The following is a 16,891-nucleotide window of genomic DNA, read 5'->3' as shown; positions in this document are numbered from 1 at the left end:
GAAGATCACTTGAGGTCAGGAGTTTGAGGCCAGCCTGGCCAACACAGTGAACCCTATTTCTACTAAGAATACAAAAATTATCCAGGCATGGTGGCGCAGGCCTGTAATCCCAGCTACTCAGGAGGCTAAGGTGGGAGGATCACTTGAACCTGGGAGGCGGAGTTTGCAGGAGCTGAGATCACACCACCGCATGCCAATCTGGGTGACAGACAGAGACCTTGTCTAAAAAAAAAAAAAAAAAAAGAAATAAAGAAAATAATAAAAATTTAAAAATAAAATAAAATAAAAATAAAATGATCAGCATTCCAGAAACATGAGTGTTCTGGATTCTCTGGCCTGGAAAAAAAAATGACCCTAATATTCTAGATCTGTAAGCATTACAAAACACCACCATATTCTAGATCTCCTGACCTTCCAGTCCCTCCCCCCACATACTAGATTTCCTAATATGCCAGTATCCCCCAATATTCTGAATATCCTGGCATGTAAAAAATTTTCTAGAGTCTGAGGCTGGGCCTGGTAGCTTACACCTGCAATCTCAGCACTTTGGGAGGCTAAGGCGGGAGAATGGCTTGAGCCCAGGAGTTTGAGACCAGCCTGGGCAACACAGTGAGACAATGTCGCTACAAAAAAAATAAATAAATAAAAATTAGCTGGCTGTGGTGGCACACACCTGTAGTCCCAGATACTCAGGAGGCTGAGGCAGGAGGATCGCTTGAACCCAGAAGGCTGAGGCTGCAGTGAGCCATGATTGCACTGCTGCACTCTAGCCTGAGCAACAGAGCAAGACACTGTCTCAAAAACAAACAAACAAAATTAGGGTTTGAGATGCACAGCTATTTCAGAACACCCCGGTTTCAGAAGCACTCACCTTTGAAGTCTCTCATTTGTGTTCTAGATTCTCTGATAATCCGGAATCTCCTGCATTATGGATTTCTTGGAATGCAAACAAATCTTCCAGTGCTCTGGAAGGGCGGACAGTCCAGGATCTCTTCCATTCTCTAGATTTCCTAGTAATCCAGATTCCTTTCTGTATCTTGTAATTCTCAGCATTCCAGACATCCTGGCATGCAAGATATTCCTACTGGTGGAGATTTATGGGTATGAACTCCCCTTGACACTCCCCTATTCTAGAATCAGTGATTTTCCAGGTCCTTTTTGTCAGAAACTTCTACATTCTGGATTCTCTGATAAGCAGGGGAGAACTCTAATATTGTTAATCCATGAGCACTCCAGAATATCCTTGTGTCCAAGATGTCCTAACGTTCTAGACCCCTCTCTACTATGTTTCAGAAGCTCTGGCATTCCAGAAACTATGGAATTCTAGAATTAGCATATTCTAGAATTCTCTACTCCTCGTCTGTCCCCACTTTCTGTCCCTTTTTTATTGGCACAAGGAAAAAAGATGCAGAAAACCCCCTCGAGGAAGTGCCACAGAACAAGCATTATTTGGTGAAAAAAAAATCCCCAGTCCAGCCGGGCAAAGTGGCTCACGCCTGTAATCCCAGCACTCTGGAGGCCAAGGCAGGTGGATCATCTGAGGTCAGGAGTTCGAGACCAGCCTGGCCAACATGGCGAAACCCTGCCTCTACTAAAAATACAAAAATTAGCTGGGCATAGTGGCGGGTGCCTGTAATCCCAGCTGCTTGGAAGGCTGAGGCATGAGAATCACTTGAACCTGGGAGGTGCAGGTTGCAGTGAGCCTAAATCATGCCATTGCGCTCCAGCCTGGGCAACAGAACAAGACTCTGTCTCTAAATAAACAAATAAATACTAGCCAGGAATGGTGGCAGGTGCCTATAATCGCAGCTACTCAGGAGGCTGAGGTAAGAGAATCACTTGAACCTGGGAGGCAGTGGTTGCAATGAGCCGAGATTGTGCCACTGCACTCCAGCCTGGGCAACAAGAGCAAGACTCTCAAAAAAAAAAATAAATAAATCCCAAGGATGTCAAGGCTTAGGTTAGCTGAACCTATCCCATACACCCTCTCCAGAAGAGGTAAGAAACAGCACAACCAGGGATGCTGGTGGGGATTTTTGCAGTGTTGAGGTTTGAGGTACAAATGTTAAGGATGCAGTAACCAATCCATTTACATCTGTGTTTATGCCTCCTGCAGCCACCCGTCCCTGCTTGATCCTCTGTCCAGGAACTCCTCCTCCACTCTACCCACTTGGGGTTGACCTCACCTCCAGGCTTGTGAGGACACATGATCCAGGCTGGAATAATGGAAGGCCTTCATCACATTGGCCACAGTAATTGGTTCAGGGATGGCCACCTGACTTAATTCAAGCCCATGAGAATCAGTCCTGTGATTTTTGCTGTTGCTAGGGAGAAGAGAGTTGCTAAGGAGCTGCTTAGAGTCACCTTGCCACAGAGAGAAAACCTGACTGAGGATGCATTCCAGAGGTAAGTGAAGTTAGGAGATAAAAAGATATTCTGGGCCGGACACAGTGGCTCTCACCTGTAATCCCAGCACTTTGGGAGGCTGAGGTGGGCGGATCACCTGAGGTCAGGAGTTTGAGACCAGCCTGGCCAACATGGTGAAACCCTGTCTCTACTAAAAATACAAAAATTAGGTGGGCATGGTGGTGCGCAACTGTAATCCCAGCTACTCCGGAGGCTGATGCAGGATTGCTTGAACCTGGGAGGTGGAGATTACAGTGAGCTGAGATTGTACCACTGCACTCCAGCCTGGATGATAGAGTGAGACTCTGTCTCAAAAAGAAAGAGAGAAAGAAAGAGGGGTGGGGGGAGAGAGAGAGAGAGAGAGAAAGAAAGAGAAAAAAAGAAAAAAAAGAAATTCTGGATTAGTATTTGAACCCCTGGATCCAGCCATGCCTGAAGGCAAAGTAAAAGTCAACACATTCCTCCCCTGCAACACCTCTTTTGGTTTGGTTTTGTTTTTTGAGACAGGATCTCACTCTGTCACTCAGGCTGGAGTGCAGTGGTGTGATCATGGCTCACCGTAGCCTTGGCCTCCTAGGCTCAAGCGATCCTCCAACCTCAGCCTCCCAAGAAGCTGGGACCACAGGCATGCATCACCATGCCTGCTTAATTTTTTAATTTTTTTGTAGAGATGGGGTTTTGTTATGCTGCCCAGGCTAGTCTGAAACTCCTGAGCACAAGCAAACTGGCCTCCCAAAGTGCCGGGATTATAGGTGTGAGCCACTGTGCCTGGCCTTCCTTTGCTTAAACAAGAGAGGTAGATGTTCCCGATTTTGCATTATCAGGTTTGGTCCCACATCTCCCCACCCCTTTCCTGGGGTGTCCCAAACCTGCTAAGAATAAGCAAGATGTTGGCAGTGAGGACTTTATTGGGGAAGGTGACTTTGGCTTCCAGAAAAGAGGGAAGGTGGGGACCTAGTAACAATGACCATTTATTCCAAGGAGGCCCTGGCCCTGAACCCAGGGTTCCCATAGGAATCAGGGAGGCACCTGAGTCCCCCAGGACCAGGGCATCCCAAGGCATCATGGCAGCTGCGTTGTTCAAAAGGAAGTTTCATTGAGCTGCAGCTGCGTTGTTCAAAAGGAAGTTTCATTGAGCTTCATCTTGGGAGGTGTGAGGGGAGTGCCGAGACTGGTGGAGGGCCAAGGGGCTGGTGTGGGTGGCCATCGGAGGTCCGGCCCACTCCGCACCAGTTCCTGGCAGCGTTCCACAAAGCTGCCCCCACCACGGCGCCGGGCCTCAGCCTGTGGGGGGCTTGGGCTCCCGCGGTGGCCAGACAAGGAGGTGTTGCTGGAGGCTGAGTGGAGGCTGAGGAAGTAAGGACAGTAAGTGCACGTCATCACAGGGCAGCTGAGCCACTCTGCCCCTGGAGCCACCACACTCTCCCCTCTCCCTCCATTGCACAGAAGGGGAAGTGGAGTTGTAGCTACCTGGTGAGGGAGATGCGGGGTGAGGGGCTGGGCAGAGAGCCCCGAGAGGGAGCCGAGGGAGCCGGTGGGGCCAGCTCGCAGTGTTCCAGCTGTTCCATCAGTTCTTGCTCCGTCAGGCCACCTGCTGGGGGGCACGGAAGCAGGGTCAGGGGGCAAGACAGGGGTCATAGGGCAAGGGCCTGGGTTGCATTGCAGTGCAAGCACCCAGAGACAGGACAGGAGAGAGGAGGCAGAGATCAATGCGCGGGGGCCAGAGGCTGAGACAGGGGTTGAAAAACAAGGGCAGGAAGGGATGGGGAGCAGAGAGGGGGTCAAAGGAAAAGAGGTCAGAGGGCAAGGGCCTGGGAGAGAGATCAAGAAGTTGGCTGTGGAGAGTGGTTCTGGGTGAGGCTGTGGGGCTTGGGATGGGATTGGGGTGGGACAGGGAGTACCAGGGTCCTGGCCGAGGCCGTCCATGGCGGTGGTTAGGTCCCACATGGCCAAGCTGCCGTTAGCCTGGCCGGTGAGCAGGTAGCGCCGGGGCCGAGAGCCAAGCCGCCGGGAGCCCTCACACTCCAGCACTGTGAAGGCCGTAGTGGGTGAGCCATCCACGGAGCGCACGGAGCACACCCTGGGGGGGGCAGTGGGGAAGGCAGTCACCCTCGCTTTCTCACCTTTCCTAGTCCCAGTCCCCACCACTGTGGCTGCAGTTCCTGCCTCCCCAGGGGCCACCCCAGTCTTTATCCATCCCTAGCCCGCTTTTCTCTCGAGTTCCAGTCCCAAGGGTCCAGCAGCTCTTGCACACCACAGCCCCAAATGCCCAGGGAATCTCCCAGAGACTTCTGCTCTTCCCTGCTCCCACTGCCACGGAAAGCCCAAGGCTTGTCCCAGCTGCTCCCCCACCTCCTATCCTCCCTGGGCTCCTGGCCTCCCACCAAGCCTCCTTTCATTCCCCGTGCAGTGGCCACAGTTCCCCGCACAGGACAAAGCTTCAGCCCTTCTACAGCCTGACAAGGCCCACCCGCATCTGCACCCCATCCTCACCTCCTGTGCTCCAGCCCAGGAGCCCATGTGTCCTTCCCGTGTGACCCTATTTGGCCCTTCTCAGCCTCTGCACATACGGTTCCCTCAGCCTGGGGCCCCCTTCCCCTCCCTTCTTTCTTCTGCTCCTTCCTACTTGTCCTCTAGGTCTCTGCTCAGAGTCCCTTCATCCAGAACAGCCTCTGAGGCCCCTTTCCCAGCTGAAGCCAGGCTCCTACAGTTCCCTGGGTCTCCTCTATTCCACCCCAACCCCTCTGCCTGTGCCCCCATCCCACCCTGACCCCTCCCCCTGTGCCTCCAACCAACTTGGCCCTGCCTGCACTGGGCTGGCACTGCGCCAGGTCACTCCCACCCACACCCATCACACCTTTGATACCTCCCACCCCAAACCCACCAGGCCTGTCCTCCCTCCCAGCCTTTGATCTTTCAATGCTCCTTGGCTGTGACCCCTTTCTGGCCTCAGTGACCTGGCTGGCATCTTGCCTTCTCCCCTGACCTCCCTCCCTGTTGGACAGGACTGTCCTCACCGCTGCCCAGTAGATGAGAGACGCACGAACAGCTGGCTGGCGCTGGGCACCACCTTCTGGATGAACACTTGCTGGTCGTCCCGTTCGCCGTAGGGGCCTGGGCCAGGCAGGGGCAGGGGTCAGGGCCAGCTGGGGTCCCCTCAGCCTCAGACTTCCTTCCCCACTGATGAAACCCACCATCCCAAGACCCGGGTCCCATTCCCAGGCTGTTGGAGTTGGGCAGGGCCAGAGAGGGCTGGGGGCTTGCAGCAGTCAGTGGAGCTCAGGTGCCTCAAGGATCAGGACACCCAATCATTGCAGGCTCCTGGGTCAGGTGGCCACAAGTGGGAATTAGTGGAGGTCAACAGGGGTCAGGTAAGGGGGTCAGTGGAGTGGGAAGGCCAGGAGCCAGTAGGCACCAATGTCATTGCCAGCACTGCAGCCGCCATGCCCATCCGCCGACTCCAGCGCCAGGATCTTGAAGGAAGCGAGTGGGGTAGAGCCGGGCTGGGTGGAAATCATGCCGCGGAAGCGAGTCACAGACCATGTCCGCACGTGGTTGTTGTCGGCACAGACTGAGGGGGCACAGGGAGAGCAGGAGATCAGGCCTGCTGTACGCATCAATGCTGCCTGCCCCTCCAGAGCCCCAGGACAGCTCCGCTTCAGGAGGGTCAGCCCTTGCTGAGTTCTTCCCTTTCAGAGAATCCTTTCCTCCCCAGAATTCCAAATGCTAAAAACCCTGTTGCCTCTGCCTCCAAAACTGTTCCAGAGCCTGATGTCACCTTGCCCTGTCCTCTGCCCCACGCTGGTCCTGGTCTATTTTGTCACCTGCCTGGACCATATCAGTACCCCCCTCCCAGAGGTCCCTGCTCCTGTCCTATCCACCCACCTTGGCCTCCCAAAGTGCTGGGATTATAAGTGTGAGCTACCGCACCTGGCCATTGATGTCCATTTCTATATATTTATTGTCTGCCGTCCCTGCTAGAATGTCAGCTCCATGAGGGCAGGAACTTGGCCCGTCTTGTTCATCAATGTATCCCCTATGCCTGGCACACGGTGGGTGCCCCATAAATCCTTGCTGAATTGATGGATTCCCAAACACACACAGATTGACTCCTCCCCAGACCGATCCCCTTATGGTATTCTCTCACTTCTGCAATTACAGTCCCATCCCAGGTCAATCCTCTCCACCAGAGCTCTCTTCCTACACAGTGTCCGTCCCCAGTGGAAATTCTAATCCTTCTGCCTCCACACTCCCATCTGAGCTGTCTCTCCCAGCACTGGAGCACCCCACAGAGGCTCACCTGAGATGAGGTGCTTCTCCGACAGCATGATCTTGGTGACAGGGCTGCGGTGCACAGTGAAGGTCTGGAAGAGCTGAGGCCCCGAGCCCACAGTCTCTGGGTGCTGCACGATGACCCGCACGCCCCCTGAGCTGGTGCCATAGGCGATCTCGATCCAGTTCCCACTGTCACCTGGTGAGGGGCCAAGGATGAAGAGAGGGCCTGGGCCACAGAAACAGAAACCAGGGCAGAGAGAAAGAAACAGGCACAGAACAGAGACACAGTCAGAAAGCAAGGAGAGGCTGGGCGCAGTGGCTCATGCCTGTAATCCCATCACTTTGGGAAGCTGAGGCGGGTGGATCACCTGAGGTCAGGAGTTCAAGACCAGCCTGGCCAACGTGCTGAAACCCCGTCTCTACTAAAAATACAAAAATTAGCTGGGCGTGGTGGTGCACACCTTAATCCCAGCTACTCAGGAGGCTGAGGCATGAGAACTGCTTGAACCCAGGAGGCAGAGGTTGCAATGAGCCAAGACCACACCACTGCACTCCAGCCTGGATGACAGAATGAGACTCTGTCTCAAAAAAGAAAAAGAAAAAGAAAGACAGAGAGAGAGAGAGAAAGAAGAAAGAGACACAGAACAGAGACACAGAAAGCAAGGAGAGAGGGAAGGACACAAAAAGATGGTGATGAGATGTGGGAAATGCAGGAACAGGGAGACAAAGGCACAGGTCAGAGGAGAAGAGGCCCAGAGACAGAAATTATAACAGTGAAACAGCAAATAAGAGAGGAAAGAGAAAGAAAAACAGAGAACAGAGGCCGAGGCAGGAAGATTGCCTGAGGCCAGGCGTTTGAGGCCAGCCTGGGCAACATAGTGAGATCCTCATCTCTACAAAAGATTTTTAAAAAACTATTTGGGTGTGATGGTATGCACCTATGATCCCAGCTACTCAAGATGCTGAAGTAGGAGGATCACTTGAACCCGGGGGTGAGGCTGCAGTGAGCTATGATTGCGCCACTGTACTCCAGCCTAGGTGAAGAAGCAAGACTCTGTCTCAAAAAATAAACAAAAATGACATAATAGAGGCATGTGGTGGGAAGGGAGATGAGGAGGAAATGAATAAGTCAGTGAAATAAGAGGCTGGGTTCAGTGGTCCACGCCTGCAATTCCAGAACTTTGGGAGACGAAGGCAGGAGTATCCCAGGAGTTCAAGACCAGTTCGGCCAATGTGGCAAAACCCCGCCTCTACTAAAAATGCAAAAATTAGACGGGCATGGTGGCAGGCACCCGTAATCCCAGCTACTTGGGAGGCTGAGGCAGGAGAATTGCTTGAACCCAGGAGGCAGAGGTTGTAGTGAGCCGAGATTGCACCATTGCACTCCAGTCTGGGTTGAATGACAGAGCAATACTCTGTCTAAGAAAAAAAAAAAAAAAAAAGATAAGAAAAGGGCCTTACAAGGAAGAAAGGTGATAATCTGCCATGAAGTTAAGCGTATTATTAACTTATTTTTGCTTTAAAAAAAAAAAAAAAAGCAGCAGCAGCAGCAGCAGCAGCAGCAGCTATGGCCAGGCACAGTGACTCAAGTCTGTATTTCCAGCACTTTGGAGGCCAAAGTGTCAGGATCACTTGAGCCCAGGAGTTCAAGACTAGCCTGGGCAACATGACAAAACCCTGTCTCTACAAAAGAATACAAAAATTAGACAGGTGTGGCGATGCAAGCTTGTGGTTCTGCTGTTCAGGAGGTTGAGGTGGGAGGATCACTTGAGCTCGAATGGCAGAGGTTGCAGAGAACTAAGATCATGCCACTGCACTCTAGCCTGGGCAACAGAGCAGTACCCTCTCTCTATTTTTTTTTAAAAAGAATAATCCCTACCTCACATAATACATAAAATTTAATTTCTGATATAACAGACTTCCACGTAAAAACTAAAACTGTAAATCTTCCAGAAGAAACTCAGGAGAAGATCTGTGTAACCTAGAATAGGTAAAGATATCTTAACACTCAGAAAATGCTAACCATTAAAAAATTATGCTAAGTGAAAAATGCAGACACAAAAGGCCACATAATGTATGATCCCATTTACATGAATTGTCCAGAACAGGCAAATCCATAGGTATAGGAAGCATATTGAGCCTGGCCAACAGGGCGTAACCCAGTCTCTACTAAAAGTAGAAAAATTAGCTGGGCATGGTGATGCGCGTCTGTAATCATCCCCTACTCGGGAAGCTGAGGCAGGAGAAGTGCTTGAACCCAAGAGGCAGAAGTTGCAGTGAGCTGAGATCACGCCACTGCACTCCAGCCTGGGCAGCAGGCTCACTATAGTCTCTGCCATGCCTGGCTAATTTTTGTAGTTTTAGTAGAAATGGGATTTCACCATGTTGGCCAAGCTGGTCTCAAACTCCTGACCTCAGATCCGCCCGCCTCAGCCCCCCAAAGTGCTGGGATTACAGGTGTGAGCCACCGTGCCCAGCCAGATTCAACTCTCATCCAGTCATTCAACAAATATTTACTAAGCATCCCTGTATAAGCACTGTTCTAGGTGCTAGATCGTGACCAGCCTCTCCACCCGGGGCAGAGTGGACCATTAGGAGTTAATCTTTGTGTTTCTTTCCCATCTTTGTGATTAAGGCATGATGTTCACATGTTCATAAAACAACACAGATGCATGTTTTACAGCAGATGAAGCTGAGTTCTCTTACTTGAGACAGTTTTTTGTTTTCTTTTCTTGACATCAAATGCAGAATGGGTTAATTTTTGAGACGTAATTCTCATACCATAAAATTTGCCATTTTAACGTGCACAATTTAGCGGATTTTGGTATATTCACAAGATTGTACAACTATCACCATGAATGAATTCCAGAGTATTTTCATCACCTCCGTAATAAATCCCCTGATCTTTAGCAGCAGCTCCACATTTCTCACTTCTGATACCCTCTAGAAATCACTAATATGCTTTCTTTTTTTGTTTTAGCCAGGCCTGATGGTGTGCACCTGTAATCCTAGCTACTCGGGAGGCTGAGGCAGGAGAATCGCTTGAACTCAGGAGCTGGAGGTTGCAGTGAGCCAAGATTGCACCACTGCACTCCAGCCTGGGCAACAGAACAAGACTCTGTCTCAAAAAACAAAAAAAAAAAAACAAAAATAAAAAAAAGAGAGAGAGAGGGAGTTGAATCTGCCACCCCTCGATAACCCCCCCTGGGTCATGCTACACAAGTTGGGGGATAGCTGCAAGCTGGGGCTGGGGCTGGCTGGTGACAGCAGCAGGGGAAGGTGGGTCGTAGCTTACTGGTCTTGGGGGTGAGGTAGACACTGAGGGCGGTGACCCCATCCTCTGCCGGGTCCCGATAGAGCTCGCTGACAAGGAGGTCGTTGTCTTTCATGCGCAAGGGGAACTTCTGCACATCTGCAGTGGGCAGGGAGGGTGGAGCGGGTTTGTTCCAGGTGCCCCAGCCTCTCTCCCTCCCTTCCCCTCTCCCATGGGAGGCTCTCGGGCACCCAAGACACAGGCTGCTGCTCACCCACGTAGTAGATGGAGCCGTTGTTGCAGCCCAGGAGGAGGAAGGAGCCTGCTGCATCATAACTGGTGATGGGCTGCACCTCCTGGACCTGGGGGTGGGGCAGGACAGGCTGCAGCCAGGAGCCCTTCCACTCCTTTGCTTCCGTGGTGACCCCTCACAGAGGATGGGCCCTCTCCTCCACCTCCAGAACCCACCCACTGCTCCCCAGCCCCATCCACCCCAGGCCTACCTCTGTCCCTGTCTTGTTCCCTCCCTTCCTCCCTTTGATGCATCTCTCTCTGACTCTTGGCCTCTCCTGGACTCTGTACTTTTTAAAGTTTTAGTTTTTAAAATTTCTGTGTAGAGAGAGTCTTATCATGTTGCCCAGGCTGGTGTCAAACTCCTGGGCTCAAGCCATCCTCCTGCCTCGGCCTCCCGAAGTGCTGGGATTACGGGCGGGAGTCACCACACCCGGCCTCCACTCTCCTTCTGACATGACTCTAATTCATCCCCCTTTCTCTCTCTGTGTTCCCCCATCTGCCACAGTGGTTCAGTCTGGTTTGACTCTGTCTACCTTTCTCTGTCACCTCTTTCTGATTTTCTATTTCTTATTTCTATTTGCCTGGTTTTCTCCCTTTCTGTCTCTTTCTCTGCCTCTGTCTGTCTTTGTCTCAAAGCGATCCTCCCACCTCAGCCTTCCAAAGTGCTGGGATTACAGGTGTGAGCCACCGAGCCAAGCCAGTTCTTGTCTCCTACAGCATCTCCCCTAACCTGTTCTCTCACCCAATCTCAGAGAATTCTCCCTCCTCCTTTTCAAACACATTCATGCTTCATGTGGGCTCTGCAGCCCCTTCCTCCAGGAAGACTTCCCTGATGCTCCTTAGGCCTTTATCACAGACATCCCCAGGCTCTGGCCAGCTGCTGGTTCTCTGGCTTCCTCCAGGTTTAGGGGATGGGGGTGGGGGCAGACGTGAACCCCTCCCTGGGTCTGTATGGTCTGGAAAACTGGGAAGGGGTCAGCCAGGCTGGCCAGAACTCTGACCTGCCAGTGCTTGGTGACGGCATTCCACACCCCGATGCGCCCCGTGTGGCTTGTAGCAATGAGCTGGTTCCCGACGAAGAACAAGGCCTCCACAGGCACCCCCAGATGGAAGACCCCTGCAGTGGGCAAAAAGGGCTTGGCTGGAACCCTGCCTCATGGAGGAGGAGAGGTGGCACCACAGAATCCTTGAAGATTAGAAGATTCCATCAGGGGCCAGGCACGGTGGCTCACACCTGTAATCCCAACACTTTGAGAGACTGAGGTGGGCGGATCACTTGAGGCCAGGAGTTCAAGACCAGCCTGGCCAACATGGTGAAACTCCATCTCTACTAAAAATATAAAAATTAGCTGAGTGTGGTAGCGCACACTTGGGAGGTTGAGGGGAGAGAATTGCTTGAACCCAGGAGGCAGAGGTTGCAGTGAGCCGAGATTGTGAGCTGTACTCCAATCTGGACAACAGACAGAGACTCCATTTCAAAAAAAAAGTGAAGATTCCAGCAGGAATTAGAGAGGATAAAATGGGCCAGAAGATTTCTGATGGGGTATGGGATTCTAAAGGGTTCTGGAATTCTAACAGCATTGAGCTTTGCAACAAGGCAAAAAAACCTCCAGTGGTGGCCGGGTATTCTTACGAGGGCTGAGATTTATTCGGGGACAGATTAAAAAGTCCAAGATTTGCTGTTGAGGCTTTGAGACAGGGTCTTGCTCTGTTGTCCAGGCTGGAGTGCAGTGGTGCAATCATGGCTTACGTAGCTCACGGCAGCCTCAAACTCCTGGCCTCAAGCAATCCACCTGCCATGGCCTCCCAAAGTGCTGGAACTACAGGTGTAAGTTACTGTGCCCAGCCATAAGTCAGAGATTTCTATTTTTTTTTTTGAGATGGTGTCTCACTCTGTCACTCAGGCTGGAATGCAGTGGTGTGATCTCAGCTCACTGCAACATCTGCCTCCTAGGTTCCAGTGATTCTCCTGCCTCAACCTCCTGAGTAGCTGGGATTACAGACACGTGCCATCACGTCCAGCTAATTTTCTGTATTTTTTAAGTAAAGACGGGGTTTCACCATGTTGGCCAGGGGGGTCTCGAACTCCTGACCTCAAGTGATCTGCCCGCCTCAGCCTCCCAAAGTGCTGGGATGACAAGCGTGAGCCACTGTGCCAGGCCAAGTCAGAGATTTCCAATGGCCATACAGAATGGCGCATTCTAACAAAACCAAGAGATCTAACAGGGCAGGGAATTCTGATGGAGGGAGAATTGTATGTGGGTGGATTTTTCTAGGAAGCCAAGGAATTCTAAGAGGATATAGAATTCTGAAGGGCTGGAGCATTCTAACCACAAAGAGATCTAATAGGGCAGAGAATTCTTATGGGTTTGAGAATTTTATGGGGTGGGTTATTTTAACAGGCCGTAGAATTGAAAGGACAGAGGGTTCTGGAAAAGGCTTGGGGTCATACCTATCTCGGAGCCACTGCCTTCCGCCTGCAGAGCCCATAGCAGGATCTCGCTGCCGGTAGCCGCTGCCACCATCTTGTCATGTTCACCCAAAGCCCCACCGGGCACCCGGGCTGTGAGCGCCAGTCGTTCGATGGGCCAGTCCAGGCGGGGGCTGGAAAACACCAGCTGCCAGCCAGAGGCCTCCTTCAACCTATAGGATTGAGGGGACATCACCAGCCCTCACCGCATGCCCTTCCCATCAACAGGGCTGGGACTTCTGGCCACTCCCTCCCCAAGCACCTGTAGCAGACTAGAAACTGGGTATAGGCCACAGCGATCCAGTTATGGTGTCCACACACCAGGCGCACCATCCCCGGCTCCTCGGGTTGTCCTTGAGGGGAAGAGTAGGGATCAGAAGAGGGTCACAGGGGCCCCACAGCTCCCCCAACCTTCCACGAGATAGAAACGTACCTGAGGGTGAGGGAGGGGCTTTCTCATCCAGCATTCGGCCCAGCAGCCCTGCATTGCCAAGGTTGGGGGGCATCGTGTTGCTCCGTCGGACAGGGGCTGGCCGTCCTCCTAGCTGCTGAGGCCCCACTAGGCTGTGCCGGTTCCGCCGCTTCACTGGGAACACTAGAGTGAGAATAAGAGGTAGAGTAACAGTCATTGTAATTGTGGCTGTCACACAGCAAGCACTTAATATGACAGTGATTGATTTCCCCATGTGTGGGACATAGTCTCCGGGTGAAGATTTTAGGTGGTGCAGTGACATGGCATGAAATTACGCTGAACCACATAGCAAGTTACTCCCCTTTCAGTTCCCTTGAGCCCAGCACAGAGGAAGACTGAGTTTGCTGCTGCTGTTATATTAGTGAATCTGCAGTATTACCTAATTTTCCTTTTTTTTTTATTTTTTGAGTTGGAGTTTCGCTCTTGTCACATAGGCCGGAATGCAATGGCGCAATCTTGGCTTGCTGCAACCTCCGCCTCCCGGGTTCAAGTTATTCTCCTGCCTCAGCCTCCCAAGTAGCTGGGATTACAAGTACCCGCCACGACACATGGCTAATCTTTTGTATTTTTGCCAGAGACAGGGTTTCACCATGTTGGCCAGGCTGGTCTTGAACTCCTGACCTCAGGTGATCCACCCACCTCGGCCTCCCAAAGTCTGGGATTACAGGCGTGAGTCGCCATGCCCAGCCCTAATTTTCACTTTTAATAAAGGGAAGACTGCACCTTTCACAAGCAATAGCATCTAGCCAGAGTTGTTTTTCGTTTTGTTTTGTTTTGAGACAGCATCTCACTCTGTCGCCCAGGCTGGGGTGTAATGCATGATCATAGCTCACTGCAGCCTTGACTTTCTGGGTTCAAGTGATCCTCCCACCCCAGCCTCCCGAGTAGGTGGGACCACAGGTGCACACCACCACACCTGGCTAATTTTTTTTATTTTTAGTAGAGACGAGGTCTTGCTATGTCACCTGGGCTGGTCTCAAACTCCAGGTCTCAAGTGATCCACCTGTCTCGGCCTCCAAACTGCTAGGATTACAGGTGTGAGCCATGGCTCCAGGCCAGAGTTTAATAACACTGCTATGTTTGGGTTTTATTTTCATGTTTATTTTGTATTTATAATATAAAGCTTGCATTTAAGATGATTTTTTTTTAATTAGCCGGGCATGGTGGGAAGTGCCTATAGTCTCAGCTATTCGGTGGCAGAGCTGAGGTGGGAGGAAGGCTTGAACCTGAGAGGCAGAGGTTGCAGTGAGCCAAGACTGCACTCCAGCCTGGGCGACAAAGCCAGACCCTGTCTCATAAAATTAAAAAATAAATAAACAAACAAATAAAATGATTGTTTTTTGGAAAACAGGATAAAACTCAGTTGGAAAAATACTACTACAGGTCTTTATATCTGGCAAATTTCATGAAGGTAGCAGGTACTGATTGCAGTTAGGGAAATAAAGCTGTAGATGAAATTTCCCTACTCTGTTCCTTCTACCAATCAGAAAAGCCTAGTTCCAATAACCACTGGGGCATACCTTCAATGGTCAGTGGGCTGGCTATCATGGGCATTACTGTCAATAACTTCCTATAAATATTTCTCCCCTCCATGCAAAGAATCCAAGGTCTTCCAAAGCCCCCCCTACAAAGAAACCAAACCTGGACTACAACTCCCATGGGGCTCCAGGGCATCCTTCTGAGCCTCAAGGGCTAGCTGACCCATTGCCTCATGGGAAATGCTGTTTCCGACTTCCTTTCCAAGTATCAGCCCAAGCACTTGATAGGTAACTATACACCCCATTGTATCTCAGGGCTCACTAGCACAGGCACCAAGAGCTGCAGCCTTATGGGAAATGTAGTCTTTAGCCCACCTCCACACCCCTCCATTCCACTGGGAGTGCCCACCTGGTGGGGGCAGGTAACCATTGAAGAGGACGTTTCCGCAAGAAGATCGATCCAGCTCTTCTCGAAGCTGAAGGCGACGAACTGCAACAGGAGGACTTAAAGTCTAGGACTTAGGGAGATGCTGAGGCCACCCCATTTCTTTCTACACAGAGTACCAGTACTCCTCCCAGTACCAATACAGACCCAGCCAGGGCTATAACCAGTCCTCCCACCTCTACCCCAGCCCTCTTTCAGGAGAGAAGGGGAAGAGGGGCAGGCAGCATCACTACAGAGTTGGTTTTCTATACAATGAGGATAATAGTTGGGGCTCCCACTTACCCAGAGGAGTGAGCCCATAGAACTGGGCTTCGTGGAGGAGGCTGGAACCGTGGACACCCCTGGGGAGTAGAATTGACTAGAGGTCAGGGTCTAGGTGTGGGGGTGAGCAGAGAATTCTGAGAGGGCAATTTTCAAAACTGCACAGAGAATGTCAAGGGGTAGGAAGTTTTGATGGAATCAAGATTCTAAGGAGTGATGATATGGGTGGAAGGAATGTGTGTGTGTTTGTGTGTGTGTGTGTGTGTGTGTGTAGGGAGAAATCAAAGGACATATAATTTTAAAATGATCAAGGTTCTCATGAAGTTTTGCTTGTTTGCTTTTTTAGAGATGGGGTCTCGCTATGTTGCCCAGGTTGGTCTCCAAATCCTGGGCTCAAGTGATCTTCCCACCTCAGCCTCCCAAAGTGTTGGGATGACAGGCGTGAGCAACCCTGGCGCGCCTGGCCTTTGATCAAGGTTCCGAATGAGAATTCTAATAGAATGGAGCTCATGTGGACATTCAGAGGTGAAAGAACTTCTCAGGGGGTGAAGACAGTGAGGGACTCCCTCCCCTTTTTCCACGCCAACCTGGGGTCCAACTCTTTGGTGCGCAGGAAGTTGAGGATGGGGGCGAAGACTGTAGGGTCCCTGTCGATGAAGATCTGCGGGAAAGTGGGGCAGAGGATGGATGGGGTAAAAGGGAGGACTGAGTGGGGTCCTGCCCCTCTTCCTACCAACCCCTCCCACCATCCCATTTCAGCTGTTTTCCGACTCACTGCTCCGGTCTCATCTTTCAGCGTCGAGATGCGTCCGCTCAGAAGACTGCAGGGAAGGGACAACAAGCGGGCGTCACGGGCCGGGGGAGTGTTCATTAGGTCTCCCACGCCCTCTCCATCCCTCCTACCCTCTCCCCAAACTCGCTCTCCCGATCACCTGGAGAAGAAAGAGTCTGGGATCCAGGTGAGAGTCTGGCGAGAGGTGCTGAATCTGGGCGGGGAAGGTAAACGGACGCAAGAGATGAAGAGGAGCGGGTGAGGAATGCGGCCCCCTCCCGCAGGATCCAGGGTTCCCTCCCTTCCCCCCTCCCCCGGCGTTTTTCCAGGCTCTCGCGCCTCCAACGGAGGGCGGAGCAACCCTTGATGGACAGGGATTCCCCCAAGAGAGGCGGATACTCCCACCCAGCTTCCCGCCCCCAAGGATGGGACCTCAGGAGTCTCCCACACTCACCTCTTGCCTCCTACATTCAGATGAATGACTTCCCCGGGAGGCCCCCGACTCGGTAGCCCCTCGGCTGCAGTAGCCGCTGCTGCCATGGCCCCCAGGCGAGCCGGCTGGCCCTCACCCACTTCCGGGTGTGCATCCGGACCCCGCCTCCATCGGCTGCTCATTGGGCCAGAGACTCCAGGGGTCACTAGCGATTGGACAGAGCGCCTGCCCATCGCGGTTAACTTTTCCGCCTCCTTAAAGGGGTCCGCCTTTCCTGAACTGGACGGGGCGGACCCAGAGTCGCCTTTGGGGAAGTTTGTTACAAAGCATAA

The 16,891-nt window shown here is 51.9% G+C and overlaps 1 protein-coding gene across 4 annotated transcripts; it reads right to left on the bottom strand.

Moving 5' to 3' along the window:
- Window positions 1-3,296: 3,296 nt before the first annotated feature.
- LOC105495335 (SH3KBP1 binding protein 1) lies at window positions 3,297-16,731 on the bottom strand. Of its 4 annotated transcripts, none has more exons than XM_071086871.1 (18): window positions 16,581-16,731; window positions 16,287-16,340; window positions 16,130-16,175; window positions 15,942-16,015; window positions 15,376-15,434; window positions 15,058-15,138; window positions 13,132-13,293; window positions 12,961-13,051; window positions 12,681-12,871; window positions 11,230-11,345; window positions 10,209-10,296; window positions 9,977-10,093; window positions 6,707-6,907; window positions 5,822-5,977; window positions 5,424-5,520; window positions 4,308-4,486; window positions 3,877-4,000; window positions 3,297-3,754 (listed from the first exon to the last, which is right to left on the bottom strand). In XM_071086871.1, exons 1-18 carry the CDS (start codon window positions 16,664-16,666, stop codon window positions 3,523-3,525), a joined length of 2,154 nt encoding a protein of 717 aa, XP_070942972.1. In that variant the 5' UTR covers window positions 16,667-16,731; the 3' UTR covers window positions 3,297-3,522. The 4 variants fall into 4 exon arrangements, with proteins under 4 accessions (XP_070942972.1, XP_070942973.1, XP_011763035.1 ...); XM_071086872.1 differs by having other exon boundaries at window positions 3,877-3,997; XM_011764733.3 differs by having other exon boundaries at window positions 6,707-6,877.
- Between the last annotated feature and the right edge of the window lie 160 nt (window positions 16,732-16,891).

Source organism: Macaca nemestrina, chromosome 20, assembly GCF_043159975.1.
Source record: "Macaca nemestrina isolate mMacNem1 chromosome 20, mMacNem.hap1, whole genome shotgun sequence".
Classification (NCBI taxonomy): domain Eukaryota; kingdom Metazoa; phylum Chordata; class Mammalia; order Primates; family Cercopithecidae; genus Macaca; species Macaca nemestrina.
This window is presented reverse-complemented; position numbering and strand designations above follow the sequence as displayed.